Source organism: Coregonus clupeaformis, unplaced genomic scaffold, assembly GCF_020615455.1.
Source record: "Coregonus clupeaformis isolate EN_2021a unplaced genomic scaffold, ASM2061545v1 scaf0005, whole genome shotgun sequence".
Taxonomy (NCBI): Eukaryota; Metazoa; Chordata; class Actinopteri; order Salmoniformes; family Salmonidae; genus Coregonus; species Coregonus clupeaformis.
The window spans coordinates 357870-372221 of record NW_025533460.1 but is presented as its reverse complement, the minus strand read 5'-3'; the positions used below and the strand labels follow the sequence as shown (position 1 = coordinate 372221).

Genomic DNA, 14352 nt, shown 5'->3' with positions numbered 1-14352 from the left:
CAAAAATGCCTCACTTCGTAGGCTTACTTTTGTGGACAAATTTTGGCCGGAGTAAAACCTCTCGCGTCGCCTCTCCGCTATTGCCCAAACTTGAACATGGCCACTGATTCTTAATACATGTACATCACATATCATGATGTCGTAATGTAATGACTCTCCCTAAATGCCTTCGCAGCATCCCAAATGGCACCCTATTCCCTACATAGTGCACTACTTCTGACCACTGCCACTATGGGCCCTAGACAAAAAAAGTGCACTATATAGGGAAAAGGATGCTATTTTGGATGCTCCCTGTGAATTTGACATTCTGATTCTACTATATTGCTTGTGGAATGCAAATCTATGTGTTTGGGCATTATGAGGTCTAGGGTTTGCTGCTCTCTGGAGATGCGGACATAAATACACTACAGTAGACACACATGCACTAATCAATGTTTTTATTCCATCTTTGAAAAACAATTTTCTGAATTGCTAGTTTAACAAAAAAGCCAAAATATAATGCAGGAGTCTTATGTTCAAGTTTGATAAAATAGCTGTAAAAACAGTATTTCGAACTCCAGACGTGCACGAGTGTAAAGTGATCATTTTTGCATTATACTGTATCTCCTTCTGCATAGTTTCTGCATAAAATCTGCAGTTTGTTCATTGTATACATCCTGACCCAACCACACAATCAATCCAACAGAGTCCAGTTAACAAAAAAACTAAAATGGGGAAATGTTTTTATCCAAACCTTAATCTTATCCATCACTTATAAGAATACTACATTGGTCACCATGACAATCTATCCAATAGATTGATCGATATATACATAAAAACAGCGATACATCAATAGATTGTACCCTCTGACTCACGCCTCATTTTGTTCTGATTGTTGGTTGGCATCTAAGAATCCATACAGTAAGTGAGCCAACTGAACACTGAAAATAAAGATTGCAGAAAGATCTCCATATTTTGTAAAGGCAAAAATATTTAAAATAGGAATAATTAATTTCCAGAACAAGAGAACACCGAAAGCTTTTTAGAGCTATATTTCTATCCATTATTTGTTTGTAATATTTTGAAAAATACTGTGACTTTGTATACATATGGCATTCGTATATAAAACAACAAAAATTACCAAGCACAAAGATTTCTCTTGATAAGTCACCAATACCTTTTTTTTACAGATGGACTGTTTAGGACAAACTATTTCAAAGACATTTCTCTCCAGTTCTTTACATTCCTTCTTTCCATGACTTTGAGAAAATAATCTGTTGTATGAGTAAGATAAAATCAAATGTATCAATTATCCTAGCGTCATTCAGATGCTTAGCGATCATGAAGTGATCATGAGATCTTGTATTTCTCACAAACAGTAAACTATATTTGAATCAAACACAGGACATTTCTGATGTCGCTTTGGTTGAGGGCCATAAGCATGCCCTTCATAGGCGTTACATATTAACTCGCAATCAGAGACGACCGTTAACTCCTTCTTCCGAAACCGTTATCCAAAACATGACTAATTAAAGGTTTGACATGTCACCTCTGATGTGAATGTCAATACATTTCATTACATTTAGTCATTTCATGTCAGCAGACATTCTGACTGAATATACCAGGTATCATGGGTAGGCCTCTTACCTATTCCCCATTACTGACAATAAAGTGATGCATGTTTAAAGCAACAAGACTGGTTCTTTCAACTAGAAGAAAGAAAACTGAAGCAGAAAACGCTTTAATTGAAATTTGTGAATATTTGGTTCCCCCCTCTCCTCCAACCCACCCACCTCCCCGAAATAAGTGTTGAGCTTTGGTAATAACAAATGTCTATAACCCCACTTTACCTTTAGTGTTTCAGACATAACAATAAGACAGTCAGGTCATGCCCTGTACACCCTCCACCACATCCCAACACCAGAAGAGACAACTTAACGTCCTATACAACTGACAAATGAAGAGGATTCTTGTGCATCCCAATATAGTGCACTATTGTTGACCAGGGCCCATAGGGTTCTGGTCAAACGTAGTACTACTATATAGGGAATAGAGTGCCATTTGGGACGTAGCCAGAGATTAACATGCTTACAATTATCTAAAGAACAGAAACATGGAGTATGCCTAAAGGGATATATTTCTCTGACAGTATGGGGTCCACATCATCATAACACACGGCCCTTTCTTTCAATCCCAATGAAACAGCGGAGTAGGATTACTTGGTAAACGTTTTATGGATACTCAATTTCAGCCAAATACGTGAGACAGTGTAACAGTTATAAAATTGAAAAATTAAAAATGGGGATGGAGACCCTTCGTGCTTTATTCCAAAGCTTCTATTGCAGAAAGAAACCTTAGGCACTTCATAGTGTAATAGTATGAGAAGGCGCTTTATCTTGTGAATAAAACCACAAAACAAATCTCTTTGGGATGCAGTGACCAGTCTGGCTTGAGCATGTATGTGTTTGCTAAATTACAACTTGAGCAATAGAACATATCTTGCCAAATCAATCCAATTTATGTCACCACAAAACCGCTGCCACCCCACAATGTGTACAACACCTGATATACGGCAGTGAGTGCCGTAGACCTTCTAGAACAACAGGCAATAACGCAAAGATAATTTATCAGACATACTTTTAAGTCTCAGTAATGTAGAAACATCTCACCAAAAATAGGATATATTTTAAAATAATAAAAACTGAGTGTCAATGACTTGGCAAAGTATGAAGAAAGGGCTATGGGTAGGGGGTAAACTAGTGTGCATTGTGTTCACTCTTAGCAGCCTATACTTATCACAAGTCCCCAAGCTACCCAAATAATATGGCACCCAGAAGGCTTGACACAAAAATTTGAATTATTTGAAAACAAGGCCTTTGTTTATCCACTATGGCATCCTTAGCAGACTAAATACCAGCAGAGAATCACTCCAAATTTGCAACACTGTCTAAATCAGTCTGTTCATTTGAAGGGCTTTTTTTGTTGTATTTTATTTTATTTTAGAGTGCGCTAAAAGTTGAGGTGAATCAGCTCAAGTATACTGTACCTGATGCATCTCAGGGTGAATCAGCATAGAGGCAGGGTTTGTTACACCACTGCATTTACACGATGGGTGTGACCCCTTGGATTGTAATGGTCCCTATTGGCTGAGGATGAGGTCATCTTCAGCAAATGAGAATGGAGGATTTCATCTAACTACAACATACAGAGGCTGTTAATGTATGGCTGTTCTTCCTCAACATCCCTGACATTACAAAAGTCATCTGCACTTCTAACCAACATATCGAACATTTAAAAGACATCTTTAAAAATGTATAGAAAAACGTAACGATTGAAAAAGAACCACCATTTTCTACAAGGAACAAAGCTTTTTTTCCTTCTTTAAAAACCCAACAAAAACAGATGTAATTCTTTTTTTCTTATACAGAAGGCACAAAGATGGAGATCCCTTGCTCCCCATGTAAGGTCTGGTCAAATTAGGTCTTGTCATATCATCTTATGTACTGTCATGTCTAGTTATGTCATGCTGGCCTTGGATCAGAAAGACCAACTGTTCAACTTCCAAAAATAATTTCCTGAAGGAATCAATCCATTCAGGAGAGAGAAGTCCTTAAAAAACAGCCTTTATACAGGCCGTTGTACTAAGAAATTGAAATTAAATCACTGTATGTGGATTTTGTAGTTTCCTTGCAATGCTTTAGAGTCCCCAGTCAAAGTGTTTGTACTGAGATTATTGGCGAAGCAGAGAGGTGATGTGCAGAGTCCATTGTTTTGTGTCGCAATTAATGCTTTAAAATCAAAGTCTCGTTTTTGGAGAAACAAAGACCTGGCCAGTCAGTTTGAATGATTGGAGTACTAGTATGTGTTTGAGTTCTGATTTTAAAATGAGAAAAGAGTGAGCCACTTTGCATTGTGTTTGTTGGATTGTTTCCAGAACAGCAGCTTTGCAGCACCAGCTAACATACTGAGAAGGAGGAGGACAGTAGGAGCGGTGGACAGCCGTCCAGACACACAGTTCAGGGGCCAAACATTAAACACACCGCCGAGTGTGTCTAGGATACTAACACCGCACACAGAGTGTGTGTATGTAAGTAAAGTTTTGGCTTTTTCCGTCGGTTGATGGGTGTGGTCTGGCTGAGGGGGGAGGTTCTAGCTTGTCAGAGGGGGCGTGTCGTGTCAGGGGGCTCGTAGCTGCTGCAGTTTGGCATAGATGTCGTCCGCCTCACTCAGCTCCTCAAAGACGGGTAGGAGGCTCAGCAGCTCAGTGTCCTCCAGGTCGTCAAACCAGGACACCACAGGCACCTGAGGGGACACACAATCAGATTAAAACATGTACATTTTAGAGAAGGCTATTAATGAAGGAAAGACCCTTTCCTGTCACTCTGCAGTTGGGAAACGTTGATTTCCAGTTTAGACAAAACACACATTCAGAAAATAAAATTGCATCATCAAATAGCTTAAAATAGGAAGATCACCTCAGTGATTCCACATTGGGACAGGCCAGTTAGGCCTTTGGTGATGCAGTAAAGCTCAGAGAAAGATTGGGCTAGGCAGCAGCACTCACAGCATTCTCAGGATGGAAGATGTAGGAGGCGGGGGAGTTGTCCAGGATGAGGGTCTTGTTGAGCTGGCGGCCAAGGCGGCTCAGGTCCTTGACGTAGCAGCCCTGGTGGAACACGCAGGACTCCCGAAAGAGACGTGTCCCGAACACACCACACTGATCCAGCAGGTCTGTCACTGGGTCTGCATACTGCAGGGGAGACAGGGGGAAGAGATACAGATAGAAACAGAAAGAGAGGGCCAGGCACGGATGTAGGACAGAGTAGTACGTAAGGGGAGAGTGGTATGTTGGGTGGTACAGATGCGTGAACATTGCTGGAATTGCTACTTTTACAACAGGTATATCTCATCACCACCAGGGGGAGCAAATTGAATAAGTACCAGTTAATTTTCTAAATCAACACTAAAAGCAATGGTACCTTTGCGAGACTTGCAGTGAAGAGAACACACTCAAACAGCTCTCCCATCCTCTGGAGGAACTGGTCTACATGTGGCCTCTTCAGGACGTAAACCTGGGACACATCACAGCATGGCTATAAGTATCTGGCTAGGGGAATCAAGTACAGCTATCTAGCAGCGACCATCTATGAACACTAGTCTTTGGACTAACTGACTGGAGCACCTACACACACACACACAAACACACACACACACACACACAACCCCAGTCCCTAGGGACCACAGTATCTATTGATCTGCAATCTGATCAAAGTTATTTACTAGCTAGTGGCTACAGTCTACTCACCTGGCTTAACAAGGCTAATGTTTTGGCTAATTGAAAAGGCAACAGTGGGGGGAAAAAAACAGAAAATAATAGAACTTGAATATTACAAAAATAACTGAACATGAAGGTTAAAATAAGGGTTAAAAATTAGGCCTGCCTCCCGGTTTGGTCTGCCTGTTCTTTCCTACTCATTCCGTCTGTGGGTCAGGGAAAGCGTTCAAGCGTCTGTATGTGTTGTCGTCCAAGAGGGCCATGTTGGAAGTGGTCAGCCGCCTCCTGAAACAAGTAATCGAGAATAGGCCATGCTGGCGGGAACCAGCCTATCCTGGATTACTTGAACCAGGCTGAGGCCAGAGAGCTGTGGCCAGTGTCCCAGGATGAGGAGGCCGGAGTGGGGTGAGGGAGGCCTCGCTGGCCCTTGGCTTAACTGTACTATACAGCTTTAAAATATGTACAATTGATACATATCTATGACTTCTACAATAACTACTAAGTATATCCATTTTGACTAGGGAAGAAAACACATTTATACAACAAATGTTCCATTTAAACATTACTTTTGATTTCAAATTTGATTTCATGTAGCAGTATGAAAATGTATGCACTCACTAACTGTAAGTCGCTCTGGATAAGAGCGTCTGCTAAATGACGTAAATGTAAATGCAGTAGTGCTACTCCAATGGGCTGCAATAGCTAAACATAACCACAGGGAGGCTGACTATTTGGCATACACACACACACAACCTACAGTATGTGGACACCTGCTCATCGAACATCTCATTCCAAAATCATGGGCATTAATATGGAGTTGGTACCCCTTTTGCTGCTATACCAGCCTCCACTCTTCTGGGAAGGCTTTCCACTAGATGTTGGAACATTGCTGCGGGGACGTGCTTCCATTCAGCCACAAGAGCATTAGTGAGGTCGAGCACTGATGTTGGGCGATTAGGCCTGGCTCGTAGTCAGAATTCCAATTAATCCCAAAGGTGTTCGATGGGATTGAGGTCAGGGCTCTGTGCAGGCCAGTCAAGTTCTTCCACATCGATCTCGACAAACCATTTCTGTATGGACCTCTCTTTGTGCACGGGGGAAATTGTCATGCTGAAACAGGAAAGGGCCTTCCCCAAACTGTTGCCACAAAGTTGGAAGCACAGAATCATCTAGAATGTCATTGTATGCTGTAGCGATGAGATTTCCCTTCACTGGAACTAAGGGGCCTAGCACAAACCATGAAAAACAGCCACAGACCATTATTCCTCCACCACCAAACTTTACAGTTGGCACTATGCATTGGGGCAGGTAGCGTCCTCCTGGCATCTGCCAAACCCAGATTCGTACATCGGACTGCCAGATGGTGAAACGTGATTCATCACTCAAGAGAACGCGTTTCCATTGCTCCAGAGTCCAATGGCGGCAAGCTTTACACCACTCCAGCCGACGCTTGGCATTGCGCATGGTGATCTTAGGCTTGTGTGCGGCTGCTCGGCCATGGAAACCCATTTCATGAAGCTCCCGACAAACAGTGCTTGTGCTGACGTTGCTCCAGAGGATGTTGCAACCGAGGACAGACGATATTTACGCGCAACAGCACTCGGCGGTCCAGTTCTGTGAGCTTGTGTGGCCTACCACTTTGCGGCTGAGCCATTGTTGCTCCTAGACTATTCTACTTCGGAATAACATTTGACTGGGGCAGCTCAAGCAGGGCAGACATTTTACTGACTGACTTGTTGGAAAGGTGGCATCCTATGACAGTGCCACGTTGAAAGTCACTGAGCTCTTCAGTAATTCTACTGCCAATGTTTGTCTATGGATGGCTGTGTGCTCGATTTGATACACCTGTCAGCAACGGGTGTGGCTGAAATAGCCAAATCCACTCATTTGAAGGGGTGTCCACATACTTCTGTATATATTGTGTGTGTGTGTATACACATTATATACTTTACAAAAATATAAAACGCAACATGCAACAATTTTACTGAGTTACAGTTCATATAACGAAATCAGTCAATTGAAATAAATTCATCAGGCCCTAATCTATAGCCAGGGGCGCTGCCATAGACCCACCCACTGGGGAACGAGGCCCAGCCAATCAGAATTAGTTTTTCCCCACAAAAGGGCTTTATTACAGACAGAAATACTCCTCAGTTTCATCAGCTGTCCAAGTGGCTGGTCTCAGATGATCCTGCAGGGGAAGAATCCAGATGTGGAGGTCCTGGGCTGGCGTGGTTACTTAGTATGCAAAGCTGTCATCAAGGCAAAGGATGGCTATTTGGATTTGTTTAACACTTTTTTGGTTACTACATGAATCCATTTGTGTTATTTCATAGTTTTGATGTCTTCACTATTATTCTACAATGTAGAAAATAGTAAAAATAAAGAAAAACCCTTGAATGAGTAGGTGTGTCCAAACTTTTGACTGGTAGTGTATATATCCACACACATACATGTACGTTGATCTAAATGCCATTGTCAGTTACCTGGTGTGTTGTTCCTTCAATCTCCACAGGTACAATGAAGTCAGCATTACTGACGGGCTACAGAATGAGGAGAAGACGACCATTTACCATCACAGTTTTCAGATAAAATATAATCAGTTGCAGTGACACGCAAAAGACAGACGTATACATTAACTAAAAAAGTTTGATATTCTGATTAGGAGATTCATCTAAAAGCATATCAAAGTTTTAAATGAGCAAAAAACTAACCCTCCCACTCCCCAACAAAAGCAAACCAAATCATGCCTTGTTATGAGAAACATGTTAACTATGGGGGACGTGGACAACAGTGGTTTGTCTGCCAGTGACCATTGATTTGTTGATTGAATATGTTTACAGCATCAGCAGCTCCCGTCTCACAGCCAGTGTAAAGAGCTACCTGATCCAGCTAACAGCTGTCCATTACCACCTACGACACAGTCTAATAGTGGGATCTTGAAGTCAGACGGGACACAAAGAAAGAGGACTAGCCGATCAAACGATTACAGCTTGTTGTTGCAAACAGGTTAAGTAAGAGCTATGGATCATGCTATTATGTATGATCAACTGCCATGGCCTGCACAGGATCAAAACAAGATGTCTCCTAATTCTGGATATGTGGTGAGATAATAGGTCAAACTATGTTTTCCAATAGCACTGTTTCTTATTACCTGTGTGTATGTGTATTACCTTGAAGGAGCTGTGCACCAGTGTCTCATCCAGGTCAATGACCACACAGATCTTGCCCTCATCCTGGGGGGTTACCTCGGGCAGTAGACTGGTCCCTGGGACCTGAGCGGAACAGGGGAAGAGTGAAGTAGAGGATAAAGGAGTAGTAGAGGAGGAGGAGTAGAGGAGGGTAGAAGATTAGAGGATGATTAGAGGAGGGTAGAGGAGTAGAGGATGATTAGAGGAGGGTAGAGGAGTAGAGGATGATTAAAATGTTAGAAGAGTAGAGGATTAGAGGGTAGAAGAGTAGTGGATTAGAGGGTAGAAGAGTAGAGGATTAGAGGGTAGAAGAGTAGAGGATTAGAGGGTAGAAGAGTAGAGGATTAGAGGGTAGAAGAGTAGAGGATTAGAGGGTAGAAAAGCATAGGAGGATAGAAGATTAGAGGATGATTAGAGGAGGAGTAGAGGAGAAGAGGAGGGTAGAGGGTAGCGGATAGAAGCAGGGTATAGGTGGGGATGTCAAAACGGAACCACATAACTAAACCTGCACCACTACGTTACTCACATCCTCCTCTCTCTTCTCCTGTTATCACATTACAGCGCACCAGTCTTGTAAGAATCGCATTGGTTATTAGAATCACATCGGTCCCAGTAAAGTACATTGTAAATACAGTTTAGAAATACTTCTGTCCCACCGTTTAAAACCTCTAAGTGGTTGATTCTTATATTCAGAGTGCACTGTAGTAACGCATTTGTCCATCAGGTGACCTTTCCCCTACAAGTTAAATGAAAGATGACACACCCCAATCTTAAAGCTGCAATAAGTAACTTTTTGGGCGACCCAATCAAATTCACATAGAAATGTCAGTTAAGGCTGTCATTCTCATTGAAAGCATGTCTAAGAAGCGATCTGTTCTATGTGCGCTATTTCTATGCTTCCCTTAAGTTTCGTTATTGCGTCTTTTACTTTCGGTTTTGTACATCAGCTTCAAACAGCTGAAAATACAATATTATTGGTTATGGAAAATATATTTCACAGCGGTTTAGATGGTACAATGTTTCTCTACACAATGACTGCTTGTTTTGTCACAAACTGAAATGTGGCAAACTATTCAAATTTTATCAACCAGGAAATGGCAGCGTGATTTCTGCATATTGCACCTTCAATTAAATATTCGAGAGGGAATCTATCATCTATTGACCTGGAACCTCTGGTGCGATTCTATACAGGAATCACATTTCTCCAGCTAGGAAAACCTTTTAGTTTGAGAATGAAGGGTTCAATGTGAGTTCCAGAATAATAACCCATCTACAGTAACAAAGGGGACTTCTTGATATGTTAATGTATTTGGTCCTAGCGTATATAATTCGTCCATACACATTACAATTTCAGACACGTACAGTGGGGAAAAAAAGTATTTAGTCAGCCACCAATTGTGCAAGTTCTCGCACTTAAAAAGATGAGAGAGGCCTGTAATTTTCATCATAGGTACACGTCAACTATGACAGACAAAATGAGGAAAAAAAATCCAGAAAATCACATTGTAGGATTTTTTATGAATTTATTTGCAAATTATGTTGGAAAATAAGTATTTGGTCAATAACAAAAGTTTCTCAATACTTTGTTATATACCCTTTGTTGGCAATGACACAGGTCAAACGTTTTCTGTAAGTCTTCACAAGGTTTTCACACACTGTTGCTGGTATTTTGGCCCATTCCTCCATGCAGATCTCCTCTAGAGCAGTGACGTTTTGGGGCTGTCGCTGGGCAACACAGACTTTCAACTCCCTCCAAAGATTTTCTATGGGGTTGAGATCTGGAGACTGGCTAGAGCCACTCCAGGACCTTGAAATGCTTCTTACGAAGCCACTCCTTCGTTGCCCGGGCAGTGTGTTTGGGATCATTGTCATGCTGAAAGACCCAGCCACGTTTCATCTTCAATGCCCTTGCTGATGGAAGGAGGTTTTCACTCAAAATCTCACGATACATGGCCCCATTCATTCTTTCCTTTACACGGATCAGTCGTCCTGGTCCCTTTGCAGAAAAAACAGCCCCAAAGCATAATGTTTCCACACCCATGCTTCACAGTAGGTATGGTGTTCTTTGGATGCAACTCAGCATTCTTTGTCCTCCAAACACGACGAGTTGAGTTTTTACCAAAAAGTTATATTTTGGTTTCATCTGACCATATGACATTCTCCCAATCCTCTTCTGGATCATACAAATGCACTCTAGCAAACTTCAGACGGGCCTAGACATGTACTGGCTTAAGCAGGGGGACACGTCTGGCACTGCAGGATTTAAGTCCCTGGCGGCGTAGTGTGTTACTGATGGTAGGCTTTGTTACTTTGGTCCCAGCTCTCTGCAGGTCATTCACTAGGTCCCCCGTGTGGTTCTGGGATTTTTGCTCACCGTTCTTGTGATAATTTTGACCCCACGGGGTGAGATCTTGCGTGGAGCCCCAGATCGAGGGAGATTATCAGTGGTCTTGTATGTCTTCCATTGCCTAATAATTGCTCCCACAGTTGATTTCTTCAAACCAAGCTGCTTACCTATTGCAGATTCAGTGTTCCCAGCCTGGTGCAGGTCTACAATTTTGTTTCTGGTGTCCTTTGACAGCTCTTTGGTCTTGGCCATAGTGGAGTTTGGAGTGTGACTGTTTGAGGTTGTGGACAGGTGTCTTTTATACTGATAACAAGTTCAAACAGGTGCCATTAATACAGGTAACGAGTGGAGGACAGAGGAGCCTCTTAAAGAAGAAGTTACAGGTCTGTGAGAGCCAGAAATCTTGCTTGTTTGTAGGTGACCAAATACTTATTTTCCACCATAATTTGCAAATAAATTCATAAAAAATCCTACAATGTGATTTTCTGGATTTTTTTTCTCAATTTGTCTGTCATAGTTGATGTGTACCTATGATGAAAATTACAGGCCTCTCTCATCTTTTTAAGTGGGAGAACTTGCACAATTGGTGGCTGACTAAATACTTTTTTTCCCCACTGTATCCTATTGCACAATGCACACCGTCCCGTAAAAGTGAATTCATTTCCTTTTCCACCCCAAATAGAATAGCTTAACTGTTTAACATGGATCAATGGATAATGGATCAAAACACAGAATTATCAGTTATAATATATAGCATCATACCAAAAGTAACAGTTTAATCCAAGCCCATTCAGTCTAGTCTCTACTCCAACAAAAACCACAGTGATATTGTCCTTTACGTACTTGATGTAACTGGTAGCGAAGGTTCTGAAGTAGATCAAGCTAAACAGAGAGATGAAAAGACAGTTAAAGGGACATTTCACAATTTCTCTACTTCATATTAATCATCTCCAGCACCACCACATGTGCAAATGGCATGTTTCTATATTTTGTAGTAAGAAAGAATGGAAGATAAGTGTTTCCAATGACAACAACCAATTAGTAGGCAATGCCTACTCATAATTGGTTAAAATCACAGAAGATGTCATTGGAAACAATTCTCTTCCTCTCTCTTTTTTTACTACAAAACGTACAATTTTCACATTTGATGTTGGGGTGGTGCTGGAGATGATGGATATGCATTAACAATACTGAACAAAAATATTAACGCAACATGCAACAATTTCAAAGATTTTACTGTTACAGTTCATATAAGGAAATCAGTCCCATGGGTGACATGTCTGGTGAGTATGCAGGCCATGGAAGAACTGGGACATTTTCAGCTTCCAGGAATTGTGTACAGAATTATCATGCTGAAACATGAGGTGATGTCGGCAGATGAATGGCACGACAATGGGCCTCAGGATCTCGTCACGGTATCTCTGTGCATTCAAATTGCAATCGATAAAATGCAATTGTGTTCATTGTCTGTAGCTTATGCCTGCCCATACCATAACCCCACCGCCACCATGGGGCACTCTGTTCACAACGTTGACATCAGCAAACCACTCGCCCACACGACGCCATATACGTGGTCTGTGGTTGTGAGACCGGTTGGACATACTGCCAAATTCTCTAAAACGACATTGGTGGCTGCTTATGGTAGAGAAATGAACATTACAAATTCTATGGCAACAGCTCTGGTGGACATTCCTGCAGTCAACATGCCAATTGCACGCTCCCTCAAAACTTGAGACATCTGTGGCATTCTGTTGTGTGACAAAACCGAACATTTTAGAGTGGCCTTTTATTGTCACCAGCAAAAGGTGCACCTATGTAATGATCATGCTGTTAAATCAGCTTATTGATATGCCACACCTGTCAGGTGGATGGATTACCATGGCAAAGAAGAAATGCTCACTAACAGGGATGTAAACAAATTTGTGCCCAATTTGAGAGAAATAAGCTTTTTGTGCGTATGGAAAATGTCTGGGATCTTTTATTTCAGCTCATGAAACATGGGACTGTGAAGGAACATTTTATGTTCGTGCTTTTCTAATAACGACAGGACCAACACTTTACATGCTGCGTTTATATTTGTGTTCAGTGTAGGTTCTAGAGTCAACTCCCACTCATCCATCCCAAACCCACCAACAGGGCTCAACACAAACATCTATTCTAGGCCTATATCCATGACCGTTCTGAACTGTGCCTAGTAGGAGAACACAAACAAGCACTAGGCTACATAGTCTTTCATTGGCTTGAGGATAGGCCTAATACTGCCTAATGGTGGGAGAAAACTAGCCTAATATCGGCAGCCAAAATATTTTACTCAGTCTAAACGTGCTGCCGCCTACAAGGTGCTTATCTTATTCTAAACCTAGCCATGCTCTCTCTGAACACTTTGGACATAAGAACAGTGAGGTCCACACAGTCATGTTAACCTATGTGATAAAGTAAAACATAACATAGCTTGGTGTGGGTTTTTTCTTTATTGATGATTAATGTTTTTGGTAAATGGTTGAAGCATCATCAGTCGAAGGGGACGATTAGTTAACACAGGGCTGAGTTTGACCTTTTAGCCTAAGTCTGAACAGCTCACATTTAAAATGGCCATTCACCAACATGCTTACTAAAACAGTGTCATCAATATACTGTAGTTCTAATAAAATTATTACAGGGCAGATCTGTGAAGTGTGGTGGTAAACCTGCCTTTCAACTACGAGAAAACGCTTGCATTTGAATCATTTAATTGTCTTTATCGCCACCCTCTATCTTGGCCCAATTAAATCCATAAGACTGAACTGCGGTTGAGTAAATTCTTGTGATGTTCGTGAGCAGTCGAACATCTTAACATGGTGTGGGGACATGAGTAATTAAGCCAAGTGGAACTGTAATTCAGAGAGTCACAGATATTAATCTGCAGGGTAATAAAGACATGGGACGCGTCCCAAATGGCACCCTATTCTCGATATAGTGCACTACTTTTGACTAGAGCCCTATGGGCCCTGGTCTAAAGTAGTGCACTATATCGAGAATTTGCTGCCATTTGGGACGCAGGCATGCTTACCCACTTACCCAAATACGAGTGTTGTACCGTATAAAATCAGGCCAGCTCTACTCTAGTTGGTTAATTACATTAATAGAGCCATCGTGATTCAGAGTCATATTAGGCCCCAATAGCCATCTGATCTTGTAATTACATGGTGCATCTAGAGTACTGAACAACGTGAGTGCAGATTTAAGAAGACAGCAGCACACTGAATCTGAAGCGATAAGAATGTAGAGGATGAAGTTCAATTTATCGGTCAGGGAGAAGTTATAAAATCTCCATCCAGCCTTTATTCTCCATTTACTCCGATTTATCTAACATGACTTACCTCAAAATCAAAACTATTAATGGGACATGTCACTTTTTAAGACCAATTCTGATGTAAAATTACATCATTACTAGCCACAGCCTCTTGGACAGAAGTTGGTCTACTACACTAATGCTTTCTATAAAGTACTCAGTGTACTCAGCCAGCCTAACTTTTATGAAGTCTGTCCTGTATTAGGAGCTGTCTAGGTTGAAGATAAAA

General features: G+C 41.6%; 1 protein-coding gene across 1 annotated transcript in view; it reads right to left on the bottom strand.

Moving 5' to 3' along the window:
* Positions 1-420: 420 nt before the first annotated feature.
* Positions 421-14352, bottom strand: part of LOC121577821 (carboxy-terminal domain RNA polymerase II polypeptide A small phosphatase 2) — a 28584-nt gene continuing 14652 nt past the window's right edge. The window contains exons 3-8 of the mRNA XM_041891737.2: positions 11636-11674; positions 8428-8529; positions 7741-7797; positions 4959-5051; positions 4544-4729; positions 421-4281 (exon numbers count right to left, since the gene is read on the bottom strand). Of these exons, the coding sequence (XP_041747671.1) occupies positions 4156-4281; positions 4544-4729; positions 4959-5051; positions 7741-7797; positions 8428-8529; positions 11636-11674 (603 nt within the window). The 3' untranslated portion in view covers positions 421-4155. The remainder of the gene's footprint in view (positions 4282-4543; positions 4730-4958; positions 5052-7740; positions 7798-8427; positions 8530-11635; positions 11675-14352) is intronic.